This window comes from Netta rufina, assembly GCF_964035555.1.
Source record: "Netta rufina genome assembly, chromosome: 2".
Classification (NCBI taxonomy): domain Eukaryota; kingdom Metazoa; phylum Chordata; class Aves; order Anseriformes; family Anatidae; genus Netta; species Netta rufina.
In genome coordinates, this window is record NC_140124.1 from 118,523,790 (window position 1) to 118,551,024 (window position 27,235).

The following is a 27,235-nucleotide window of genomic DNA, read 5'->3' on the forward strand; positions in this document are numbered from 1 at the left end:
AAGAAAAGCTTAAAAATAAATATCCTCAGAACACTTTTTTTTCCTCCCTGTTTTCCTCTCACCTACGCATGAAAATAAATGACAGCCTTAGCTCTGGCTTCTTAACAATCATTCTCAAACCTACCAGAAATTTCTCATAATTATATCTCTTTAGAGGATGTAGTTTGGCTAAATGGAGCCATTTCTGTCTTGGAATAAATTTGATTCAAGAGGCAAACTATACTGAAAATATCAGAAGTTTCCAGGATCTATACTGAGTTATTTGTGTATCCTGTGATGTATTTTAGACTGAAATATGTATTTCAGATTTGAATAATGTGTATTTCAATGCTTTCTGGCTTGTATTGTCAATTGTGCAACTGAAAGTGCTTCTCAGTTGCTTCTTGGTTCTGTGTCTGTGTAAAGCACCATTTCTCTTTGTACACACACATTTCCTGGAAAAGCAAACCAGGACCAAGGTACAGGCAAGCAGCAGAGTGAAACTGGAAGAGTTTCTGCAGAATGCAACTGTCACACAGTCTAGACATTGCTGAAATTTGCTTTACTGTGCCAGTGATGAAGACTGTGGGAGTTGTGGCTGAATATTTTGGAGTAGTCAAAAATAGTTCAGTACGCGTAAAATGTTGGATTTTAAGGGTGCTCAGTCCTTCAACATATCAATCCTAGAGCTTATGACAAAAACCGTTCATGAGATAATAAATTCATTCTTGAATATATTCATAGTATGTGTGTATTGTTTATTACCCACATCCCAAATGTGACTTTTACAGTGGATAAAAATGTTCTTCTGAAATGCATTGGAAAAATGAGTTTTACAAGCCAGTGTGGCTGCAAAGTGATAGCTTTTTTCCTTAGGTCAGAGTAACAATGCTTGAAGTTGGAGGCAGAACATCCGGACTGTCTAAGTTTAGACTCCTAACTTTTAATGTCCATCTCTAAAATATAGGGGAACCCATCATATGTGTTTTCTAAAGTACCTGCCTTTCTCTGCTGACTGCATAGGGAGCTCATATTCCTAACATAACCTCCAAAGTTAGATACCTAAAGTCACAGCACTGGCAGTATACAAATTAGCACAGATTTTATATTGTAATCTGAGTAAGAGCAGGCTTTCAACATTAAAAATACATAGAAACAAATATAAAACTTCTATTTTTTTTTCCCTGAGCTCCTTCTTGTTAAGATGATGCAAGTAACCATGAATATTGAGATTGTGACCTGCTTCTGTTTAAGTGTTTCCTTATTCCACGCCTCCATTATAAATTTGGTGGCTAAAGTCATTTTAAAAATGAATATAAGAATTTTCCATGAAGTTTCTTTGGAAATAATGTAATCTGATCTCTTCTGGATCACCTCCCTGTGTATTGTGTCAGAAAGAGGCAAGGAAGAAGAAGCTCCACAGCACGGCCGTACTTGTCTCTTCTAATCATTACTGTCACCACAGCTGAGAAAACCAGGAATGCTTTCCCTTAAACTCAAATTTCATGTTTCACATTCAAATGTTACAGCTGATCTATATATGAGCGTTATTATATGTACATGGGAGGTTCATTGGGGACTGATAGAAAACGTGAATAGGATTTTCTATTTATGTGTTAAAGAAGTTGAAGGTATTTTTAATTCATTATTCCTGTTTCACATTAACTTGTTTTAATGTCAAGTTTATTCTAATAGTGTTAAGGTCTGACTAGTGAGAAAGCTTGGTAGTCCTGATGCATTAATTCAGTGAAGATAATTACACGAGTTTAAAGCTTAAGACAATCAGATCCCGGCTTTCTTCTAAATCACTTTATAAGTGCTAAGCTCTGTTTTCAAGAAGAAAATATGGTAGGAGATTCTGATATATTTGCAATGAGTTCTACCAGGGATTGGTAGATAAAGCAGGTGTTGGGCAGGAAGACAAGCACGATTTTCTCATACTGACTTTGTTTTTGTACATATATATATATATATATATTTTTTTTTTTTTCTTTTCTGAAGTTGTGGAATATTCAATCCATTTGCACACGGGAGACTTGAAGAAAGCAGATGCCACTGGTGAGGCTTATCTCTGTATTCAAGGAGAGAAGAGTGACTCAGGGAAACGATGGCTTAACTCAAGAAACAGCCCGATCACTTTTGCTAGAGGGCAGGTAAAACAATGAGGAAAAATGTAACTGAATCTGTGCGTGTCTTTTTGTTAAAACGTATGTTTACATACAAGTTTTCATGTATAGAGTATCAAAAATACTAACTTTTGCATTCTATTCATATATGATTTTCTCTTTTAACTCAGAATTGATTGTCTTCATAGGTAACGTTTTAAGCATTACAGAATGGTAAAGCAATTAAATTGATAAAGTGTTTTTTTTTTTTTTTAATTAAATATACTCTAAATATACTTTAATATATTTTAAATATACTCTAAAAGTTCTTCTTTAATATTCTGGACTTTTAAGGCCAGAGAGGTATCTGTACTTTGTTTTAATATGGCTGACAGAGATGATAGTATTGCCTTTCTACTTACATTAGACCCTGACCTTCTCTTATTAACTTTCTTGAACAGTAATGTCCTTGTTCCAAGCAGCATTTTATTTTTTCATGTTTCCAATTTTTCCACACTCTTGCTTTTAAACATTGTAAATATATTCTTGCATTTTTGAGTCTTAAAGTGCTTTTCCTAGAAGAGCAATTCCTAGAGCAGTTATTGACTTAAGAATAAAGTAACTAAAACAAATTTCAGGTCAAACAGAAATATCTTTTTCAGATCAAAAGAGAATATCTAGCTGACACTTTATTGGACTCTACTGTCTGGTCTGTGTTCAGGTTTGGAAGAATTTGGAACTTTAATGGGCTTTTCTATATCCTGGGCTATAGCACCTTAGTCACCTTCTTCTATAGAAAAGATCTCATTAACAGCTATTTGGAATTTCATCTTTTAACAGCTTTCTTCATTCCAACATAAACTTGTTCCCAGATGGCTAATTCTCTGTTCTTAGCATTTGCTTTTTTTTTTTTTTTTTTTTTTTTTTTAACTTGACTCTTGTGATCAACGTGGTCCTCACAATAGCATCAATTTTTGTAAGTCGTACTTCGCAGCAACTCTGGAATCAACAACAGGTTTTTATTGTTTGCCTTCTCAACCCAAAGCAGATCTCCAATTTTTTTCTTCAAATTACATTTTCAACCCAATAAAGACAATTTCTCTGTCTACACCAGGATAGCCCATGAAGTCATAAGAGATAAAAGAGACTTACTTGTGGAGGTTTTGCACTTGTTTTCCCAAGATATTAAACAAATCTATTCATGAATATCATGTTTACAAACCTGGTTTCTAAGGCCCAGTTCAAAAAAGCCAACAAATGCACGCTTTAAGCTATCTGTGTCCCCAGTGCCGGTGTGAGCTAACTTACGTTAACTTTCCCATTAATAGTCAAGAAAGATGACTGAGCAAAGAAGAAAACAAACATGTAAGGTCAAGAAGGTGATTATACTAAGATTTGCAGTAGGGAAGAAGGGAAGATACCATGAAGTATGTTTATCACGCAGTTCTAGTGTATGATAAAAATGTATCATATAAATGGCTTCAGTGAAAAATCCTTATTCCAATAGCACAGTGGTTGAAATCTTCACAAAATACTATTCGTTTCCCATTTACCTAATTCCCACTAAATTATCTGTGATTTTTAGTTAAAGTCAATTGCTTCGCATTTTCAGAATTATTGAACACCTGTAACTTTCATTAAGAGCTAGCTTCTGGATCAAAGTAACTTTCAACACAAGTAGAAATTGAGCTGGTTTGGTTATTTTAGTCTATGAAAGTACTAGACGTGAGCACTTTACTGCTGGAATGTGTATTTAATGTTTTAAAAATTACTTCTTGGTAAGTACAGCAACATTTTGAAATTGATAATTCACAATATTCACTGGTACAGAAAATACCAGTTATCACATGTACTGTTTAATTATGAACTCAAAGAGAGTAGAATAGCATGAATGAGATAAATTTACTTCCATTAAAACACAGAGCAATGCACAAAGCTAAAATGATAAATATTCAAAAGCAGATACATACTAAGTTTAACTAAAATATATTTTAAATTATTTTCACATTGCAGGTGGATGTTTTCAAAATCAGAGCAGTATACCTTGGCAAGTTGAACAAAGTTCTTGTTGGATTTAAGAGTCCAAAAAAAGGTCAGCAATTTTTTTCGGTAAACTTGTAATAAAATTAATTTAGATGATTAAATTTAGGGAATCCTGGAACTTCAGAAATATCTTAAATTTAAGATTAAAAATCATAAATGTTCATTTTTTTTTTTAATTCTAGAAAAAATGAAATTACTCTCAATTTCTTGCTATTCATTATTTCTGTTGGACCATACATGTCAAGTTTCTAACTTGGTTTCACTAAAATAGGCAAAGCATTCCTATCAAATACAGTGACACTGTAAAATGGTAAAATTATATGTGAAGCTTTTCTCCATAGAAGTTACTATGTATTTTTGATTACTGTCAACTAAGCCTTTATTTTTCACAAAGCAATATGACTTCATGCTTTTGCAATTTTGACATTTTTTCTTCCTTTCCATTTCTGGATGATGGACATTTTCATTTTTAAGAGAGATTTTTTGTTTGTTTGTTTGTTTCCAGTACTTCAGTACTGCTTCTAAGTAAAGAAAAGAAAATCAGTCCATCAGATTAGGAACTAGAACATGGAAGGAAGGCTGTTCTGGCCTCATATTTTTTTCTTCTAATATCATTAGAAACATATTCTTTCTTATGGGATTCTGAATAAGTGAGGTTGAGTGGCAGATAAAAAGGCTGCATTTTCTGCAGCATTTTTTTTCTTGTCCTCCTTCCAGCTCAACAGCAACTCTTAGTGTTAAGGAAATTGCTTACCTCTTAAATGGCAACAGCAAGGAGCATCATGAATTGATATTTTCAATACTTTGGCTACAGTTTTGGCACAACAGTCTTTAGAGGAAAAATAAGAGGTTCTGCAGATATACCAGTTGTGGAGTTAATGTCAATAATGCAGATAAGTCTTTTCCAGTGCAAGACTTGGAGTATAACCAATTTTACCAAGACTCAGAGTTCTGAGCCTTCAAACACGTTTCCAGAGAATCTACAAAATAGCCTCCATCAAGAGAAATCCTTCAGCTAAGTTTGAAGCTTATTAGATAGCATATATCCTTGCCAGAAAGGAAGTTGTGTTTAGTGGAAAATTTACAGACCAGAAGGCCAACTGCATCCTGGGCTACATCACCAGAGGAGTGACCAGCAGGTCAAGGGAGGTGATTGTCTCCCTCTGCTCCGCCCTTGTGAGGCCCCACCTGGAGTGCTGCATCCAGGTCTGGGGCCTGCAGCACAAGAAGGAAGTGGACCTGTTAGAGCACTACAAAGTGCTGGAACACCTCTCCTATAAGAGAAAAGCTAAGAGCTGGGGATGTTCAGCCTGGAGAAGAGAACGCACTGGGGAGACCTTGTAGTAGCCTTCCAGTACCTAAAGGGGGCCTACAAGAAAGCAAAAGAGGGACTCTGTCACGGAGTGTAGTGATAGTAAAAAGAGAATGGTTTTAAATTAAAAAAGTTCAGCCTGAAGAAGAAAAGGCTCCAGGGTGACCTCATTGCAGCTTTTCAATACTTAAATAGGGCTTATAAAAAAGATGGAGATCAAATTTTTGCTCAGTCAGACAATGACAGGACAAGGGGGAATGGTTTTAAACTAAAAGAGGAGAGATTTAGATTAGAGATTAGGAGGAAATTCTTCACTCAAAGGGTGGTGAGGACTGGAACAGGTTGCCCAGAGAAGTTGTGGATGTCCCATTCTTGGAAGCGTTTAAGGCCAGGTTGGATGAGGCCCTTGGAAACCTGATCTAGTGGCATCTCTGCCATGGCAGGGAGGTTGGAACTAGGTGATCTTTAACGTCCCTTCCAACCCAATCCATTCAATGTATTTATATGGTAGAAATCCTGATATACTGTTTTCTTTTAGGATATTTATAATATCATTTCATTTGTGGGACCTCTATGCCTTCCCATCCTTTTGGGCACTAATAGATCTAATTTGTCCATTTGTTTATTTTCACAAGGTCTGAAAAAAAAAATTTAAGAATTCTTCACTGTATCGAATATACTAGAGAGTAGGAGAACAGACAGATACATACACACACGGTCAATATATTTTCAGAAGTCTTGTTTCCTTAAAAAGTCAGACAAAAGAAAACATTTTATTGATTTTCTGAAGATAGAAAATTATGACTGCATGCACAGAACATTTTGTTGCTTAAAAAGTATAAATTAATAATGTTCTGTTTATTTTCAATCAGATGAGTGGTTCTTGGAAAAAATTGTTATAAAAGAAGTCAGCTACCCTTTTTCTTCTCACGTCTTTGCTCACAATGACTGGATCAATAAATGCTCTAAGAAAGATTTTGTAGAAGTGGTAATTCCGCTCAAAGGTAATGCCAGCAGAAATGTCCTCAATTTATGTGAATCACTATTGCATGGTAAAGCAGAATAAAGTCAGCACAATGCTACTTCACAGTGTAGCCAAACTGAACAATGGTATACCGATGTGTGAGTGGCTGGGGCCAGGCCCAAGGCAAATCATGTCTTCTGAAAAAAAAAAAAAAAAAAAAGAAGAAGAAGGAAGGAAGAAATCATGCCTGGGATGGCAAAGGTGGGAATGGCAATGCTGCACAGCTTGTTCTTTCTGCTGCCAGAGGAGGTAGTAATGAGTAGTCTACCCTTTCAATGGTTGGCATCACCCTTGGTGATTAGCAGCAAGTGCTGGCAGCATGTATCCTGTCCTTGGAACAAAGCTAAGAAGATAGGCCTGGCACTTGCACAAATGCCACATGTGGATTTGTGAGGCTGCTAGCCTGGTTTTCCACACCTTCACAGGGTTACAATAAGTAATAGGGCTTTTTGTGACTTGCTTGTGCTGGATCCAACCCTATGAGCAAAGAAATTTTATGTTATGGCTCATACTATCTTATAACCTAGGCATGGACTCTGAATATATGTTTGTTCTCAATGCAGAAATGTCTGTGACATCTCTTCCTACAAAACAAATTGATACTAAAAGTAGAGGACGATGGCAAATGTGGGTGCACTGTACACAAGTACCAGAAGATGTGCCTGATATTCAAGTTGTTGTATTTGGAAGAAAAGGGAAATCTCCTGCACAGAAAGTTCAGAACCTGAATGACAATCCATTTTTGGTTAGCTTCTTTTTTTATTTTACACAAATCTTATCAAAGCTTGCCAGTAAAGTAACACTTGTAAGCTCTATATGTGAAGTTGTGTGGAATGAATTTTTGTTTGACAGAGTTAATGTTTACACCCCCATATCTTAAATAAACAGCACTTGAAGAAGTTCTTACATAGGGGGTGATACATATGACTTACCAAAGCTCTCTTCTTGGGTCAATTGCAACATTGGCATGAAAAACCCTACTAAATTTGAATTAAGGCTAGTAGTCTTTAACAGTAAGTCAATAACTAAAGAACTTATTTAGTACTTACTTAGTACTTCCTTTGCTTTTTATTTCACAAACCTCATCTAATCTGTTTTCACTACTCAGAAGCTATGTATCTTTACCATGAGCTTGGGCCTGGTCAAATACCAATTCTGTAATTTATGCATTAAATTAATGGCAGATTGATTGAATGGACAGGTGATTGAAACTGGGCCACCCCTTTTCATAAATATTTTTATTCTTAAACATGAAAATTCAGTCATTACTCATCTTCTGGAAATAGGCAATAAACATCACACTCCCCCCCCCCCCCCCTTTCCCCCCCCTTTTTTTTTTCTAACAGTTGACTGTTGGAGATATTGGAGATATAACAAAAGTTTCCTTTGTGTTATCCAGTCCATGTCTGCAAAGAGGAATTAAACTTCACAAGGTATTCCAAATGCACTACATATAAGCATAAAATACTCTGCTTACTACCAGTATAAGTAGCTGTTGTTGAAGACAGATAGGTAGCTTCAGCTTTGCACCACATCGGCAGGGCCACACATCTTGTGGCTCAGTTACCTTATGTCTACAGATGATTGTCTTCAGCTTCCAGATCTCTCTGAGGGCAGACCTACCTTACTTCTGCCTACTGACACACATATAGCTATACTGATTCACTGATGTGCAGATCCATACTGCATAGTTCACCATGACGTGAAGGGCAGCATTTTCTGCTGATGTTAGAAGATGCTAATCCCTGCATGGAAATACTGACAACCTCCTGACACAGAGCTGCCTAATTGTGGAAAGCAATAATTTTTTATTTATTCAGTACAATGCATTCATCAGTGGACCTTGAACGTCTGACTGAGATTTAATATGTACTTAAGGTCTCTCATGAAAAGGGATGGTGAAATGATTTAATGTTGTCAATATTATGATTCAAGCAGATTTTAAATGTATACCTTTCCTCAGGTGTGTAGGAAGATTGAATAGAAGGGTGTTGGTCCTGATAACACTTGGGCTTTGGGGAAAAAAAATAAGCTTGGGTGTTAATGCAAAGAGAAGTTGTGTTAATGAACTATTCCTGGAGGCAGGTGTCTAAAAAGTATTGTGTACATAGCACTGAATAATTCTCAAGACAGTAAAATTATATTTTTCTGAACTGGGACACACAGTTCCTTAACCCTACTGCAGATTTAAACAAAGGGTGATTCCCTAGATCAATAAACAGTCTAGAAACTGTTCTGATGGGAAACTCTAGAGACAGCTGCATTCCAGGGTAGAAGCTGAATGAGCTTATGATATTCGAGGGGACATTAAGTCTAAGTTTATGAGCTCCACTGAGGGTAGAGGAGGAGTTTATCTTGTTCATATTCTCTCCCAACATATGTTTGTCAGCTAATTTTGTAGAAAGCTAATTTCTCATTTAAAAAATACCTTTCCAGGCCATTTGATAAAACATTCCAAAGACTGACACTACCCTCACAACATCCATTACATGATTAAGTAATGTAAGATTTTAGTGCCCAGAATAGGTGGCTCAGAAAATGGCAGAAAAATCATAAAAGTCATAGTTTGCTCTCTGCTTTCTTTACAAAGACAACCCTCTGCAAATGGCTAAGTGATTTTTGTTCATACTTTTAAATACTTCAGTAGTTATTTAATAAATGGTTTATTAGTAGCTATACATTTTTTACTATCTGCAAGTCAATGGCTTGCTATAGACCTGTGTAGTCTCTTCTACTGGTGCACTTACAACTCACAACATTAGCCACAGTAAGATATACTGCTTGTGCCAGTAATACGCTTTTAACATCTATTACTCATTTATCAGTCTGTTTATAAATTATTTATATATGGAATCTTAATCTAAAATATAAGAGTGTTGCTTTGGTTTTAATAGAACTCTTACAGTGCAGTAAAAAAAAAAAAAAAAAAAGATAAGCTTTATAGAAATCAAAAGTCTATTGGAGTCAGTCAGTATGTCTAATTTCACTATGAATCAGTGGTCAAGCCAAGTTCCAGTTGAAAAGAGCAAAGAATTGTCTTCCTTATTTTCTCATTAAATGAAAGAATAGGCAAAATTTCAGAAATCTCACAAAACCACAGACTACAGATGCAACTGCAAAAGATAATATAGAGATAAAATCTCTACGTTCCTTTTGCTACTCTCTTGTCTATTCTGATTTTTACAATAGCGTCAGAATACCAGAAATTTTCCAGCTGATCTATGTTTCACTGTATGCTTTTTAGGAAATGATCCAAGCTTAGCTAGAATGTGTATATTTTCTGTAACTTTTGAAGACTTATATACTAGAGAAAAAAAAAATTGCTTAAAAGCCGTCTCTCCCTTTCCAAAACGAAACAAAAATTACTTTTACTTTCATAAAGTAAAATGTAGATAATATATGATTTGAGATAAAGATGCAATCTTATGACTAATGACTAACAAGAATTTGTCAGGTACATTTTACTGCATAAATTTACACTTCTTTTTCTTTTTTAAGGGGTCAGTTTCTGTTATGTTTATGTAGTTATAATCATATTATATAGTTGACCCTTTGTCTACTTTTACTACCAAAGGACTTTGTGATACTCGATATTTAATTAGGGATGTTTATACTGATAGAAGTTAGGGAGGATATCTGTGTGTGAAAAGAAGATAGACATTTAGTAAGGATATTCAATTATTGAAGGTGCAAAAACTGCAATTTCAGTGGAATTTAATACTGTCTAAAAATCCCACTCTGTTTACTCAAACTACTAACAGTTTGGTTCTGGAAATCATCATAGGAAATTGTTTACATTCATCTGGAAGCTTTTTGCCTGATCTTATGAAGCACTGAGCACATGGCATAAGCAGAAATGGAAAATATTCAGTAATTATATTTCTAGGAACAAGTCTGCCATTTTTTTAAAACTTTAAACTCTAAAATTCCTAATAAATTATATAATTCAATGGTATAATTATGTATGCATTTCACAGCCTACACTTGAAGTCTATGTAAGGAAATACATATTCAAAAGTCAGGATTTCCAAACAGTGGTATGTGTATCCTGTATGATGAGCCATAAGCTTCTGTTGCTGCTGCAGGTGCCAGCAGAGGTAGTAAGTCACCATAGTAATTTTGGAAATTCCTGCCTAAAGGTTTCAATTACAAGTGACATTAAGTTTTTCCCTCTCCCTCTCCTTTTTCCCTTTCATTCTCCTCTCTTTCCTTTTACTTTTCCTCTTGTCCCGTATATAATAATTCTATACAAAAAGATTCTAATTTCTTAAGTCATTTATGCAGACTTGCAGTTATTAGCTATGTATCACATTCAGTCCTGAATGTTTTAGCACCAGAAATTTTTCTGCATATGCTTGATACTTTATTATTCTGTATTTTATGAATGCCTCTAGAATAAAACTCATGACCTAGGTTGCCCTCCTGTGAGCCTGATCTCTGCATTAACTGCATCAGGAGCTAGGAAAGCAGGATCCCAAAGCCATGCTCCTTCAGTTGGTTTGGAGGTTCTAAATTCACAGATTTTGAACCTAATTTACCAGTCTCCACTGGAGTATTTAAAGTTAGGAGGGATTAATCTGGACAGGGGCTCTCACTTAATATTGTAATTCATTCTTGAAATGAGACCTAATTTCTGCCAAGTTTGAAAATCCTAGCTGTGACACAGCAAGTCACATCTAAACAAATAAAAAACAGCAAAACAATTTTATTTTTTTTTAAATGGTCAAATTTGAAATTCTGAAATTGCAAGTATGTATGTGTCAATTTAATCTGTATTCTTCACTTGGTTCCTTGCAAACAGGCCCTATGCCTGTGTCAATACTCCATGAGGAATACGGCTATTAACAACAGGCTTCAGAATCAGGGGCTTGCAGCACCCACTGTAGCTCTCCTTAGGCTGATAGCTTTTATAAACTGTGTAAAAATAGGAGGAAATGTCGGTTTCTACAGGGATGGAAACAAGAAACAAAATATTTCAGAGAAGGACATTTGTTTCTGCTTCTGCCTGCAGCTTCGCCTAAAAGACCTGGACACTAAACAAGACTTGGGCTTTTTCACTGAAGCCCAGTGTCTGTTTGGAGAAGATGGATCTGAGACTGTGACAGAGCTAGCAGCAGTCAGACCAGACAAAGCACCACTCAGAGGTATGTTGCTGAACAAGAAATAAATACACAAGCAAGCACACACACAAACTTCCGCAAAGTTGTGAACTACCTAATGGAATGAGCACGAGTAGGACTATGAAGCATTTTATATTAAAAAAAAACTCACTCAAAATTATTTTTAAACATTCAGACAAAGTACTTGGGTCTTTAATATTATGTATGGTTCACATATTTTTTCTGGTTTAAACTAGCTGATAAATTGTGTTCACTAGGCTAAGTACCAGTTTGAAAGTCTGAAAAATACATAAAGCCCAGTTAGTATATTTTTGCTGCAATCTTCAGAAACAGATACTTATACTATGTGAGGGAGGAAATCACAGATTTAAAAAAGGCATATGCAAATTCATAATGTCATGATTCACAGAAGGGAAAAAAGCAACATTATTTTTGAGGTTTTATTCAAACCCCATTTCTGCTGCAGTAAGTCACTGTTCCATTTAATCACTGTATTTAAAATATAACATCTCATTTTGTTCTGATTACATTATAGAAAATATTTAGCAAAGATCATTCATTATACTCAATGAACAGAAGTCTTCTCAGTTAAAATATTTGAAACTTTTTACATTTGCTATCTAACTAGATCTTAATAGTCTGCTATAATATTTAATTCTTCACATAATTCACCAAACCCATATAGAAAAAATCGTGTCTTGCTGTCTCAAGCAATATTTATTACATAACTCATCAGCAAAAAGTCATGGCAAGCTGTTCTTTGTGGTGAATAATAATAATAATAATAGTAATAATAATAATAATAATAATGATAATACATAACCAAATAAATAGCTGAGCCATTTCTCCTGAACAAATTAATTGATGCTGGCCATAATTATCAAATTGCCAGGCAAAACCAGAATGCAGCTGATCCAGAAAAAAAGAGTGGATTTCATCTGTGCTGTATCTGTGTTTATACTTTGGTACAACACTATTACATTGGTATATCCTTACTCAATTTTGAATTCCTACAAGAATTTAAAGCTCATTAAAAAGCCTGACATAATCAGTGAGATCCTTTTAGCTGATTTCAGTGACCACTGGATATGATTCCACAACTAAGACGATGTTTTCCTCATTTGTAACAGTAAACATGGATTGTTGTGTTGATTTACAAAGGACATTTCATCTTTAATGCTGTAGTGTGTTGTTGTGAGGTAATTAGCAAGCTATATGAAACTCAGACAAAACATTAATGTCAATTATGAAAACTTCTTTCCTTAGTCTTGAAATCAATCTTTCACCTAGAATATATTGATTTATAATGATTGTTAATTACATGGCTAAGTTTGCTGATTTGGTAACATCTTATGTCATTGATTTGGTAATGTGTCACTGATTTCTTGTGACAGAAGTTCTTTACTCAGTCAGTGTTCATACGGGAACATTGCCTGCATCAGGGACTGATGCAGACATATTTATCACAATATTTGGAGAGCAGGGAGATTCCTGCAAAAGAAGACTAAACCACTCACATTTTGAAAGAGGACAGGTTAGTACTGAGTTATGTTCCTTACCTGTTTACTGTGTTTCATTTATTGCTTTCTTCCAAAATCATATTTCTTTTCAATTATAAAATACAAGCACTGATTTTACACTGTAGTAACCTGTGGAAAAGATGTGTTGCTTACTAAGAATGGACATTTTACTTGAATTTGAATTGTAGTTTAAGAAAAGTTCAAGTTGCAATAAATTAAAAAGCCACAAACCATTAGTAATTTTTCTTAGAAACTGAAATTAAACCCATTGATGTATAAAATTCTGTGCCTTTATTTCCAATTGTTTGTGAATTTTACTTACCTATGAATATTAACGTGATATGATGTGACTTCTTCCAGTGACTGCTTCTTTAAAATCTGCTTTGTAAAAATATGTTCTGATATAGGTTAAAAAGAGTTTTCAAATGTGTTAACTATTATATTCTAATTAACCTATTTATAAGTAGAATCATAAACAGGTAAAACTGCTTGTAAACATGCTGTAACTTCTCAACATACTGTAAATAGTAGAGAATTTCTGGTCAACCTGTGCCAGTTAATGACTATATCTACACAACATGTTCACACATACCCTGGAATCAGTCTGGGTATGACTAGATAAGATTTTAATAAGACCTTTCAATTGATCTCTGTGCAATGAAACAGGATCCCCTATACTTGTTTCATACCTTTTCTTAAGATTTCTTGTGATTGAGATACCATAGCTTTCCTAGGCAATCTGTTCCACTGCTTCGCTAGCTTTGCCCTTAGACATTTTTTTCTTTATTTGCATTACAATGTCAAAATATTTTCTCAAGAATAAAAGCATGGTAGGTTTGCCATATTGATTCAGCACAAATCTCCAGTCCAGACTCATGTTTCTGCTGGCAGCCAATTGCTGGCTTCCAGGTAAGACTATATAAACAAGAGAAACGTATATACTCACCAGGCTGCTCTTCCAGCCTGTACTTTTTGTCAGTTAAATATCTTCTTGAACCAGCCACAACATCCTTGTGTTCAATAGTCACTGATAATTTGTTTCATAAATTAATGTAATTTCCTTTTAAACATGTGATGAGCATCCACAATTTCCTGTGGTAGTATGGACCACACTTTAACTACAGCCCACGTAACTTTCCACATACCAGTTCCATCTGATTTCCATTCTTTTGCTGGAAGACAGTGTGAATGATTTTTTCCCTGTCACCCAATCTTTGCCATTCTTGTTTTTATAGAACTCTATTCTGTGCTCACTTGTTATGTCTCTGGGTTGTTTATTGTTTCTTGAGTAGAAGAACAAATCGTTATCACCCTAGTTAACACTGCAAGTCATATAATCATAAAATGGTTTTGGTTGGAAGGGACCTTAAAATTCCTTCCTCCTAGTTCCAGCCTTCCTCCTAGTTCCACCTCCCACAAGACCAGGTTGCTCAAAGACCCATCCAACCTGGCCTTGAACACTTCCAGGGATGGGGCATCCACAGCTTCTCTTGGCAACCTGTGCCAGTGCCTCACTACCCTCTGAGTAAAAAATTTGTTCCTAAATATCTAATCTAAATGTTTTTTAGTTTAATAACATTCTCTTTCTCCTATCACTGCACTCTGTGACAGAGTCCCTCTTCTGCTTTCTTGTAGTCCCCCTTTAGGCACTGGAAGGCCACTACAAGGTCTCCCCAGTGCGTTCTCTTCTCCAGGCTGAACATCCCCAGCTCTCTCAGCCTGTCTTCATAGGAGAGGTGCTCCAGCCCTTGTTGCCCTCTGGACCTGCTCCAACAGCCCCATGTCCTTCTTGTGCTGGGGGCCCCAGAGCTGAACAAAGCACTACAGGTGGGGTCTCACAAGAGCAGAGTAGAGGGACACAATCACCTCTCTTGCCCTGCTGGCCATGCTTCTTTTGATGCAGCCCAGGAAATGATTGTCTTTCTGGGATGCAAGCACACACTAACAACTCATGTTGAGCTATGATTCTATGATTCTCATCAACCTACACCCCTAAGAGCTTCTCCTCAGAGCTGCTTTTTTAATATCTTTTTTTTTTTTTTTTCCCTTAAGTAATATATTTGCAACCTCTTTAAAATTTTATTGACTCCTCCTCTGCTTCTGTTTTTTCTTCTTTGTAATAGATCTCTTAGCTCAGCTCTAGGTATTATATTCAGAAAACCATTGCTGTGAATGGTCTGAGTGATATGGTGGACTGTGTACTATGTACACCTACATAGTAGTTTACCTGACTTTTTGAATGTGTCATTTCACATTCCTAATGACCCTCATTGCCCATTTTAATATGAAGATAACCAATACTTTAGAGAAGAGTGAAAAGAGGTAAAGGTATATATTACAATGAAGCTTACCCCTCCTTTAATTTACTATTGAGGAAAATGACATAAGCCATGTCTTTAAGCAAATACGCTTAATTTACCCTTTTCTTAGAAATAATATAGTGCTATATTCCTAAAAATAAATAAATAAATAAATAAATAAATAAATCAGTGTCCTATTACCTACTGAAATTCATAGAATCATAGAATATCCCAAGTTGGAACGGACCCACAAAGATCATCAAGTCCAACTATTGGCTCCACACACTCTACCCAAAAATTTAGACCATATGACTAAGAGCATAGTCCAAATGCTTCTTAAACTTCAACAGGCTTGGTGCCGTGCCTGTGTCCCTGGAAAGCCTGTTCCAGTGTGTGACAACCCTCTTGGTGAAGAACCTCTTCCTGATGTCTAGCTTAAACCTCCCCTGTTGCAGCTTGACACCATTCCCATGGGTCCTATCACTGGTCACTAAAGAGAACCTGACCCTCCACTCCCCCTCGTGAGGAAGCTGTAAACTGCGATGAAGTCTCCCCTCAACCTCCTCTTTTCTAGGCCAAACAGGCCTAGTGACCTCAGCCACTCCTCTTACGTTTTCCCTTCCAGTCCCTTCACCATGTAGCCCTTCTCTGGACACTCTCTGATAGTTTAACATCATTTTTATACTGTGGTGCCCAGAAGAGCACACAGTACTCGAGGTGAGGCCGCACCAGCGCAGAGTAGAGCGGAACAATCACTTCCCTCGACTGACTAGCAATGCTCTGCTTCATGCACCCCAGGATACGGTTGGCCCTCCTGTCTGCCAGGGCACACTGCTGGCTCATATTCAACTTGCTGTCAACCACAACACCCAGATCCCTCTCTGCGGGGCTTCTCTCCAGTGTCTCATTGTCCAGTCTGTACATATAGCCAGGGTTGCCCCATCCCAGGTGCAGGACCCAGCACCTGCTCTTGTTAAACTTCATGCAGTTGGATAGCCCAGCTATCCAATCTGTCCAGATCTCTCTGCAAGGCCTTTCCACTCTCGACAGAGACAACAACTTCTCCCAGTTTCATATCATCAGCAAATTTGCTCAAAACACCTTCTAGTCCTACATCCAAATTACTTATAAAAACATTGAAGAGAAGTGGTCCTAAAATGGAGCGTTGGGGTACCCCACTGGTGACAAGACACCAGCCTGATGCGGACCCATTTGCCACAACCATTTGAGCCCTACCAGTCAGTCAGTTGTCTGCCCCTCATCATTCATCACACTCATGTGATGTTTTTGTTTAGCTGTATGCTGGACGTTTTATTATGAAAGGGAAGATATTTAGTGATTTGTCCGTAGTTTTTCCATCAAAAGTATTTGGCTATATTTGTCTTTCCTCTTCTGCTTTTTCTTATAGTTTCTTGCAATCTTTTTTTTTTCTTTTTTTTCCCCTCCAGATTTCATTGTTTGCAGAATCCTGTTGCTTTAGTCCAAACTGTGTTATAGGTTTGGACAAGTCCAAACTGTGTTATAGGTAAAGGTTTGTAGAGTTGATTACCTGGATGATATTATTATAAACAATTAGAACAATAATTAATAATTAATAAAGGACAAAAAAGTACATAGTCTGTGGCATAACCTGGAAGAGAGATCTAAAAAGAAATAATTTACATTTAAATTATGAACATTAACTACTGTGTCACCGACTCTATATTAATGTTAAAGAAATCAGAGACACTATATTGAGCAGTAGAAAAAAATGTTTGTTATAGAATCATAGAATGGCTTGGGTTGGAAGGGACCTCAAAGATCACCTAGTTCCAACCCCAAAACATATCTTTCCAAGCAGATCCTTTGATCTGTTTGGGTGATCTGTTTTTTTGTTTGTTTGCTTGTTTGTTTTTTCTTTCTGTGAACAATGAAAGTTTTCTTCAGCTTAAATATTTTGTGAATTCACGTTCTTTGTAATGCAATAGTTTATTGGGAAAGGGGTGAGGAGTGAGATGACAAAGTGTTCTGATGATACTGATATTTAAGGCAGCAAGAACGAAAGTTGGTGGCAGAAACTACAGAAGGACTTCACTACATTGATTGCCTAGGTAATAAAATGGCAGATGAAATTCATTGTAGCTGAGTGTAAAAGAGTGGATGTGAAGGGAACACACCTGTAAATTTGCATGCAAAATGATGGTCTATGAAAAAGCTTCTGCTTTCCTTCTGTGAGGAAGGTGATCATGACATTATGATAACTCCAAAATGGTATCAGCTTCATGTTCAGTTGATGTGAAACCAAACTAAAACAGAACAAACCAAATCATAGAATCATAGAATTATAGAATATCCCAACTTAGAAGGGATCCATGAGGATCCTTTAGTCCAACACCTGGCTCCACACCAGACCACAAAAAAATCAAACCGTATGTCTGAGAACATGGTACAGACACTTCTTGAACTCCATCAAGCTCGGTGCTGTGACCACTTACCTGGACAACCAGTGCTTGACCACCCTCTCAGTGAAGAACCTTTTCCTAACATCCAACCTGATCCTCCCCTATCACAGCTCCATGCTGTTCCCTCAGGCCAGTCACAGAGAGCAAAGATGTCCCTCCTCTCCCCTTGTGAGATGAGATCTCTCCTCAGTCTCCTCTTCTCTAGGCTGAACAAACCAAGTTACCTCACCCACTCTTCATACGTCTTGCCCTCTAGACCCTTCACCATCTTCATAACCCTCCTTTGGACACTCTCTAAATAGTTTTGTCCTTCTTATCTGGTGGTGCCCAAAACTGCACACACTACTTGAGGTGACGCCACACCAGTGCAAAGCAGAGTGGGACAATCACTCTCCTTTGACCAGCTAGTAATGCCATGCTTGATGCACCCCAGGGTACAGTTGGCCCTTTGGGCTGCCAGAGCACACTGTTCAACTTGCCATTGATCAAAATCCCCAGATCCATTTTCATGGGGCTGTTCTCCAGCCCCTCATCTCAGAATCCCAGAATCACAGAATGGCCAGGATTGGAAGAAACCTCTGAAGATCATTTAGTACAACCCCCCTGCTGAGCACAATGGTATGCATGTGGTTTTTGAATATCTCCAGAGAAGGAGACTCCACGACCTCTCTGGACAACCCGTTTCAGTGCTCTGTCACATTCACAGTAAAGTGCCCTCTTATATTCAACCAGAACCTCCTGTACTTCATTTTGTGCCCATTGCCTCTTGTCCTCTTGCTGGACGAAGCTGAAAAGAGACTGTCTCTTGACAGGCTCCCCTCAGATATTTATACACAATGATGAGGTCTGCCCTCAGTCTTCTCTTTTCCAGGCTAAAGAAGCCCAGTTCTCTCAGCCTGTCCTTGTATGACAGGTGCTTCAGTCCTCTAATAATCTTTTTAGCCATCCTCTGAACTTGCTCCAGTAGTTCTATGACCCTGTTGTGCTGGAGAGCCCAGAACTGGACACAGTACTCCAGGCGTGGCCTCACCAGGGCTGAGTAGAGGAGGAGGATCACCTCCCTTGACCTGGTGGCAATACTCAGCACTCTTCTGAATGCACCCCAGGATACTGTTGGCCTTCTTGGCCACAAGGGCACATTACTGGCTCATGGTCAGCCTGCTGTCAACCAGGACTCCCAGGTCCCTCTCTTCAGCACTGCTCTCAGCCCCCAGCCTGTACTGGTGTTTGTGGTTATTCGTCCCTACATGCAAGACCATGAACTTGCCCTTGTTCAACCTCATGAAGTTCCTCTCAGCCTGAACCTCCACCCTGTCACAGTCCCTCTGAATGGCAGCACAGCCCTCTGGGGTACCAGCCACTCCACCTCCTAGTCCTTTCATATATCTAGGATTGCCCTATCCCAGGTGCAGAAATTCAGCACTTGCTCTTGTTATATTTAATGCAGCTGGTGAATGTCCAGCCCTCTAATTTGCCAGGATCTCTCTGCAGGGCCTCTCCACCCTAAGGGAATCAACTGTTCCTCCTAATTTAGTATCTTCTGCAAACTTACTAAATATGCATTCAAGTCCTGTATCCAGCTCATTTATAAAACTGTTGAAGAGAACTGGCCCTAAAATGGAGCTGTGGGGAACCCCACTGGTGGCTGGCTGCTAGTCTGATGTAACCCTTTGAGCCCGACCCAAAGATTCCATTTGGTCAGGAATTACTAGAAAAAATTATATGCTCACCCCCTCCAATGTAGAATATACTGTCATGCCCCCAGGTAAGTTCTCTTGTGAGGATGCATAATAAATTCTGTGTCTTACTGATTCACTTGCTTAAGATGTATAAAAAAGAAAGTCAAGTGATGTGAAGTATCTTTCATACAAGGAATGACTAAACAAACAAGTACTGTTTGGCCTAGAAAAGGGATGTTATAAGGAAAGGATAGGGAGATAAGAAAAATAAAATGGCATATAGAAAATGAGTAATTCTACTTTCTTATGAAATATGATAACTCAATAGCATTAAATGAAACCTGCAGGTGGCAGATTCAAAGCAAAAGGAGGTGGCTTTTTACACAGTGCATAATTAATCTATTTTACGTTCTGCCACAAGACATTGCAGATGGTAAAATGCATGTTGGTGCAAAGAGCAATTGCACATTGTCATGGAAGACAACCAGTAAGTGAAAAGGCACTCTGGCTTGGGAAATCCCTGAACCACAAATTGCTAAAGCTTGAGAATGCTGATATTTAAGAATTATCTCTATAAATTTACCCTCTTTCTAAACTCTTTCCAAGGAATCTATTATTGGCAGCTATTGGTGACAAGACTAGATGGATGTGTGGTCTGATATACTATTACCAGTCTTATATTCTCTTTATAAGAATTACATTAATGAAAAGGTTGGAACAAGGTTTTAATGACAGTATCATGAATAGAAGGTGAAAGAAAGATGTAAAGGGCAAGCTGTCTTGAGGGACAGTATCACTGGAAAATATGAAGTGGACAGGAAAAGAAGACAAAGTTAAGAAAACCTGAGTTATGAAAAAAAGAACTCTCCTGGTCTCTCTTGACTGTTAAAGGACTATAATATAAGGAAAAGCTAAGAGGACAAAAAATATAGCAACATATAAGAAAATAGATTAGGGCAGAAAAGATGGCTTGTTTCTATTCATTCAAGAAATCATGTATAACTTTTTTACCAATTGAATGGGTTAAATAAATGTGGATTGTAATTTTGCCTAGCTAACACTTTATCTAAAGCAAGCCAATTTAAATAAGATCCTTTTGGCTTTTATTAATTACACTTCCAGTAGTGTGTTTAATACAGTTCCTAATGCCTTTATACTGAGCAGGGAAAAAAAAAAAAAAGTAATGGCATCAACCAAAAGTACATTCTTGCTAAGGCTGAAGGAGTGGGCAATTTAATGTATTATTATGAGAATTCATTGATAACAATGGGTGATTATGACCACTGTTGTCTAATGACTGTTAATTATTATTGCAAAGAATGAGACTAATGATAGGTCCCTTTTTTAGAGAGAGTTAGCTGTGAAGGAACATGAATATTAGCGATACAGTCCATTTCCTCTAAGTCAAGGGTCACGTAGACTGACAAGAAAATTATATTTAGCTTGGAATTACAAAGAATAAAATTAAAAAGCAATGAGTGCTCCCAAAAAGTTATTTACAAGAAATTCCTCACTGCTATGTCTAAGTTTGGGCTGCATATGCATTACATGAAGGTCTGTAACTTCCCATGGTAACTGTTGGGGAGGTCATGGATATAACAAGGTAAGAATTCTGGAAGTCCTAAGGCTGTGATAGGAATAATAACTCAGATATTTTCTTTCTCTGAGCATGTTACAGAGAATAGTCACACACTGCTAGGAGAATGGGCCAGATGACATAATAATTTTTAAAAATCATCTCTTCTTTTGTTGCTTTCTGGTCATCATGCTTTTTCCTGTCTGATGGCAAATTGGCTGGCAACAAATAAAAATTACAACGTCTGTTTCTACTATCCATCTGTGTTTTTTTAATGTCACCCACACACATGCCCATGTATCTACCCACCCACTCACATTCTCTCTTGCATGGAACACATTCATTCTCTCACTCACATAATTTATTCATCCCAACATGCACTAGTGCAGTTGCCATTTAGCTTTTGTTTGCTGGTAGCTGTAGCAATATTTAAACAGATGTCTATTTACATCCAAAGAACACATCAATTCTTGCTTGTATGCGTGCACAGCCTTACTTATAGTTTCTAATGTCAGTATCATCCTTTGTTTGCATAGTCATCAACAGTGTCAGTATTTCTGTTTAGAGTTGAATAATGCTGCATTTCCCATTTGAAAAATGGGATAACTTAGAATATAAAATACTTTGACATGTTTAAAAATCAAATGCCTTTTTAAAACCAAGTTCAATTTACAAGGCCTATCCTGATATTTCAGATACTCCCTTTGATTCAGTTATGAGGGAGCGGCTGAATTTTCATGAGACTTCTGCAAGTAAATTAATGATCTGAGGTTTCTTTCCAGTGAAACTAGTGGGATATTTTTCATAACAGAGACTGAAATACAGTGATCGTGAATAAGGAAAAATGCATACATTCAAGGGTCCACATATTTTCTGAATAAGGTCTCTACATACAAATGTCAAAATAGCAGAATATCATTCTTTTCTGTTGGAAAGGAAAAGATAATTCATTATTGAAAGGAGTCCATCTTTCCAAACATAGTCTTAAAAGTATATGTTTTTTTCACTTTCATGCTATTTATTTTGCCTTTACCTTATCAGGTCAGTATTTCTGAGATGAGAGCAGTAGACCTGGGGCAGTTAAGCCAAGTGCTTGTTGAGCACAATAACGTGGGTTATGGAGCTGGATGGTACCTGGATCGGATTGTCATCCATGAATCAGGCAAGACTGATGGCCGATATGCATTTCTTTGCCAGCAATGGTTAGACAGTGGAGTTGGCGATGCACAGATGGAAAGAATGTTGAGACTTCTTGGAAAAGTCAGGAATGGAATGCTGACAGGAAAGATTCATGGTAAGGCCCTAAATCATCAAAATTCCTTCAGGTTTTTGTTTTAATTGTAATTCATATTATTTTTTAGGTTATTTTTAAAACTAAAACCAAAATACAGAAATAATATAACTTAAATTTTAGTTGTACCTCTCAAAATGTCTCTCCAAACAATTTCCAGACATGGCATATAGAATTATGGTGTTGAGAGAAGAAAGACTAGAGCAAAAAGAAGAGATTAAGTGATGGGGGCAATGGAGAAAGTATGTTTTTAGTTGAGGCTTGAAAAAAGCTGAAGCAGAAAGAGGTAGGTTGTTCCATATGGCAGTCAATGCAGAGCAGAAGGCTCCTGCAACAGTGATGAAATTACAAGAAGAGATACAAAAACTCTTTTAGCAAATGAGACTTTCCCGTATGTTCACATATTTGACAAAAAAAAAAAAAAAAAAAAAAAAAAGCATTTGCTTTTATTTGCAGTTTTCTTTTTTACTTACGTCAGTGGCATGAGTTCCTGCAAACAGTTGATCTGAACCTAATATCCCATTCAAACTGTTTGGTTAAAGGACCAAAATTCAGAAACAACTTAGACATTGAAAACATGATAAGTCTTTTTGTACTTTGTCATAGGACTGGATTTCTTAGCTGTTTCACGTCTTTTTTAAAGAGGTATAAAATGGTGCTTTGGGTCCATTTATGAAATTTGTCTCAGAACTGGTAGACCAAACTATGTAAAGTGTAACTAATCTGAAGATGTTAATTTGCATTCTGAATCAACAGTTTTGTACATTGATCTTTATTGATTTCTATATTCATGGATATTCCATTTTATGGTTAAAGTTTTATATTATGCATAGTTGCAGACACAACAGTAGTAAGTACACATATATTTAGCTACCTGTACTTTGTCCAGTATCAGATATTTTACATTACCTCTGGAAATACAAAAATAATGTTACTGAGACAACAGAAGGACAGAGTAGCATGGGAATACAAACATAAGATGAACAGCTTGAGTAGTGATAATTTCAAAATAAGAAATAGCTACACTGCAACGCTGCAAGTATTCCAGGTCTCTAAAAAGGTAGATTCCTTCAGTACCCTACTACAGAGCACAGCAGGCTTCTCCTGAAAGTTATTTGGAGCAGAAGCCTAAGGCTGGTCATGGTCTATTGTGTCTCTCTTCACTGACTATATAAAAGGTGTGAGAAATCTTGCATTCTTATCTAGTATTGAAATGTAGCATTATAAAAAAATCCACCATCACAAACATATAGTCATCAAAAATTTGAGTGTAGACCCACTAGTATGTTCTAGTCTATGATTGTTAAAACTCAGTTGTGAATCTATTCTACATCAGTTCTCATCTGTGTATATAATACCTTTCAGAAGAATATTACAGGTAAGCAGAAAGCCTATAAGGAATTTAGAAATAAGACTGATCAGCAAAGATCACTATACCTCAGAGGTCAGAAAGTATATGGATGCAATAGGACTTACTAAATGTCAGACTGAGTCAGATTTTATAGAGGAATTAAAATAAATAGTAAAGGTTCTTCAACCATTTACTTACAAAAAGAAAATGGAAAGATAAGTGACTATGCAGGAGCAGTAAGGTGGACACTAAAGGTGATGTAGGTAGAGTCTCTAAACAAATTGAATACTTCTCCCTGTTTTCATTAAGGACCCACAATGTGGGCAAGGAAAGCAAAATCAAAGTTACTAGTGGGAATGAAGTTATTGGAAATCACCAAATCTGAAATGCAAATATAGTTCAAGTTTCATGTAGTCAGTGGCAACCAAAGCAGTCTTTATCCCAGAATATTGAAGGAACAGAGAAGTGAGGTGGCAGATTCAGTAGCAAGGTTGTCAAAAAAATTTATGAAGGTGAGAGGTGCAACTTTTAAATAGCAAAAGTAATACTTCCATCTAAAATATAGAAAAAGTAGTTAAAATACCACAGGTAAACAAGAAATGAAAGAAATGAGTTCACAGATGATAAATTGTAAAACAAAGTTGATACTTTTTAGTAATATTTTCCAGAAAGAGAAATGCAATGGCATTTACTCTGTCTAAATTTCAGTACCGAATTTTATTTGCTTTATGGGAAATTATTATGTAATTGGAAATTAGAAAGTGGAGAGTAGTAGTAAAAGAAAAATAAAAAAGAGCTAAAGAAGGGAGAGTAAAAGTGTTAATGAAATCTGTTGGAGCTACAAAGCCAGGGTTATTGACAAGAGGATGAAAAGGCTGGAAGATAACTGGAGGAAAGCAATATAAATGAACAGAGCAAAGCTAAAAGACAATTAAACCTGAATCCAACTATATATTTAAGCTCTTAATTTTGGTGCAGGTTCCTAATTTGCATAGAATTTATTGGGAAATTTGGAACTAGGTAGTAGATAAGAGTCTAAAATACTGTATTGGATCTGTATGTCTTTTAATGATTTCTACTACAAGAGTTCTTCAGCAGTATGCGAGTAGGAGAAATACCTGGATTTGTTATATGATCACAGAATAATTTTGAGAAAGCAATGTGATTTGGCTGTGAATTAAGTACTTGTAACTCTACAATGTATGGAGGCATTATCAGTAAAAATAGAGAAGAACTAATGACACTGTGCAAAGAAACAATATTTCACCTGGAATGCTGTGTACAGTTCTGACCATCTGTGTCCAGAGAAACTTGTTCAAAATTAAATGGATGTAAAGAAGATGCAATGACAGAGGATATGGCAAGACATTGTTGTGAAAGGATATAAAACAAAAACAAAATACTTGATCTATTCAGGCTAGCAAGTTAAAGATTGAAGGTGAACACAGTTGAGGTCTATCAAAGTAATTGGTGCTTGCATATCAAGAAGGAAAAATGTTATTTAAGCTAATGAACAAAATTGTCACAAAATTAAATGGGTTTCATCACACTTAATGCCATTCTGTCAAAATTAAAAGATTTCTGAGAAAAATAGAATGATTTTTAGCATAGTTCTCTTTTAGACTAAACTAAAGAAAGTGAATGAGATTATACAATATAGTTAATATGTAACAGCAGATTAGGGTGCTGTAGGATCCAATAGAGGCAGACCTTCCATTCATTGTTCCTAGGCAGCTATATAATAATAGCTTAATAGGCTTAATATTTCAATATTCCAGGGCTAAAAAAAATCTGGATTATGTCAGAGTTGGTATTATAAATTTTCATTTTAGTTCTTTTTTTTTTTTCATGTATATCATTGATTGTATTCATATTTAATGTTCACAGACCTGAATGTTGGAGCTGTTTTTGATTAGCTGTAAAGTAATAAATTTTGAAGTTATTTTAGATGATTTCAAGGATTATGAGAGCTTTTTTTTTTTTTTTTTTTACTTTACTTTCATAGCATTTCTGAATTCATGGCATAGATCCTTACCTCCTGTAAATTAACAAAGCTTTATTTAAATTAATTTATACCAGGATATAAAGATTTGCCTATTGTGGTTAGAAAACAGGACTTTACAGGACTATGAAAATTACCATTTCCATTACTCAAAGTAAAATACTTCCAGATTGCAAAATAGCTATTAGAAAATATTAAATTCATACTTTGCATAAACAAAGCTCAGCTGGTTGTGATCTATTTTACACAAGTCCAGGTGATCAAAGCCTTTCTGTAAAAGTCATGATTATTTTTAATGAAAAACAGGATTTTTTAATTTAATTTTATATTTATTTATATTTTATTTATATTATGTTATATATTTATGTTTATATATGAGAACAAGATTTACATATTTCAAGGTCTGAACCAGTTTATCTCTTCTTGTTACAGAGTATATGTAGCAAATATGAACAACCTAATTTAAGTAGCTCCTCAAAAAGTTGAAATGCAAACAATAACCTCCAGGATCAAAGGCAAACCTGATAACCAGTACTATCTAGAGGAAACTATGCTGATTTTAGGTGGTGATTGGTGAGAAAGAGATTGAAATATTCAGAGAAAACAATTAAGAGGGGAAAAAGGTCAATAAATTGGCAAGGCTCTTTGTAAATCTCTGGTATGGAACTGGCAGTCTTATCTGCACAGTCCTGCTAGCCTGGTCCCTCTTTAAAGGGTCGTCTGTCATTACAGAAATGCTGGCATCTAAATCCGTTTCTCCGTGTGTACTAAACCAGTAACAAGTGAATCTATAATATTCTAAGGTTTTAGTTCAGTGCAAAGGTGGGAATGGTTTGCTAATCACTCACTAACTCAGCCCATTACAAATAGCTGTATTATTTTGGATATTCAGCCAATTAATTAATTTTCTACTATTTTGCTTCAACAGGGACGTGGGATGTCTTTGTCACAACTAGTGATATTTCTTCTAGTTCCTTGAATCCTAAAATGTCTCTAACTGTGTGTGGTGAAAAAGGTGCCTGTACTTCAGTCATATTTGCAAAAGGATCACTTAAAAAGAAACATGTTTATGAGACTTCAATTGAACTAAATAAGAAATTCAATACTATATTCAAAGTTCGCCTAGAAATTGTAGAAGCTGGAGAAGGAGACACTTGGCATTGCCGTGAGGTAAAAAATAAAAACAAACAAACAAACAAAACAAACAAACAAACAGAAACTAAAGTATACTATATATACTTAGTGTATATATATATGTACTACATATATTTATTGTAAGATTGTCTTATTTCTGCATTCCATGGTCAGTACTTCTGGTCTCCTTTTGAAATTACATATTTTTTGAATTACAGAAATAAGTGCATCTGGTAATTCAACACTGATAGACTGATAAATTCAGAGAATGCTCAAATTTGTTAAAATAGCTTTGGATTGCAAAAATCTTGTAAATTTAAGTGGATTTCTGGAGGGTGTATGCACAGATGTGCCATTA

The 27,235-nt window shown here is 36.2% G+C and overlaps 1 protein-coding gene across 1 annotated transcript in view; it reads left to right on the top strand.

Annotated features, from left to right (window-relative positions):
* Window positions 1–27,235, top strand: part of RP1 (RP1 axonemal microtubule associated) — a gene marked incomplete at both ends in the record, with an annotated part of 183,739 nt that overhangs the window by 122,077 nt on the left and 34,427 nt on the right. Inside the window, 9 exons of the mRNA XM_084281671.1 lie at window positions 1,981–2,132; window positions 4,098–4,176; window positions 6,312–6,443; window positions 7,027–7,208; window positions 7,810–7,896; window positions 11,475–11,607; window positions 12,978–13,117; window positions 22,141–22,393; window positions 26,672–26,913. Coding sequence (XP_084137797.1) covers window positions 1,981–2,132; window positions 4,098–4,176; window positions 6,312–6,443; window positions 7,027–7,208; window positions 7,810–7,896; window positions 11,475–11,607; window positions 12,978–13,117; window positions 22,141–22,393; window positions 26,672–26,913 — 1,400 coding nt within the window. The remainder of the gene's footprint in view (window positions 1–1,980; window positions 2,133–4,097; window positions 4,177–6,311; window positions 6,444–7,026; window positions 7,209–7,809; window positions 7,897–11,474; window positions 11,608–12,977; window positions 13,118–22,140; window positions 22,394–26,671; window positions 26,914–27,235) is intronic.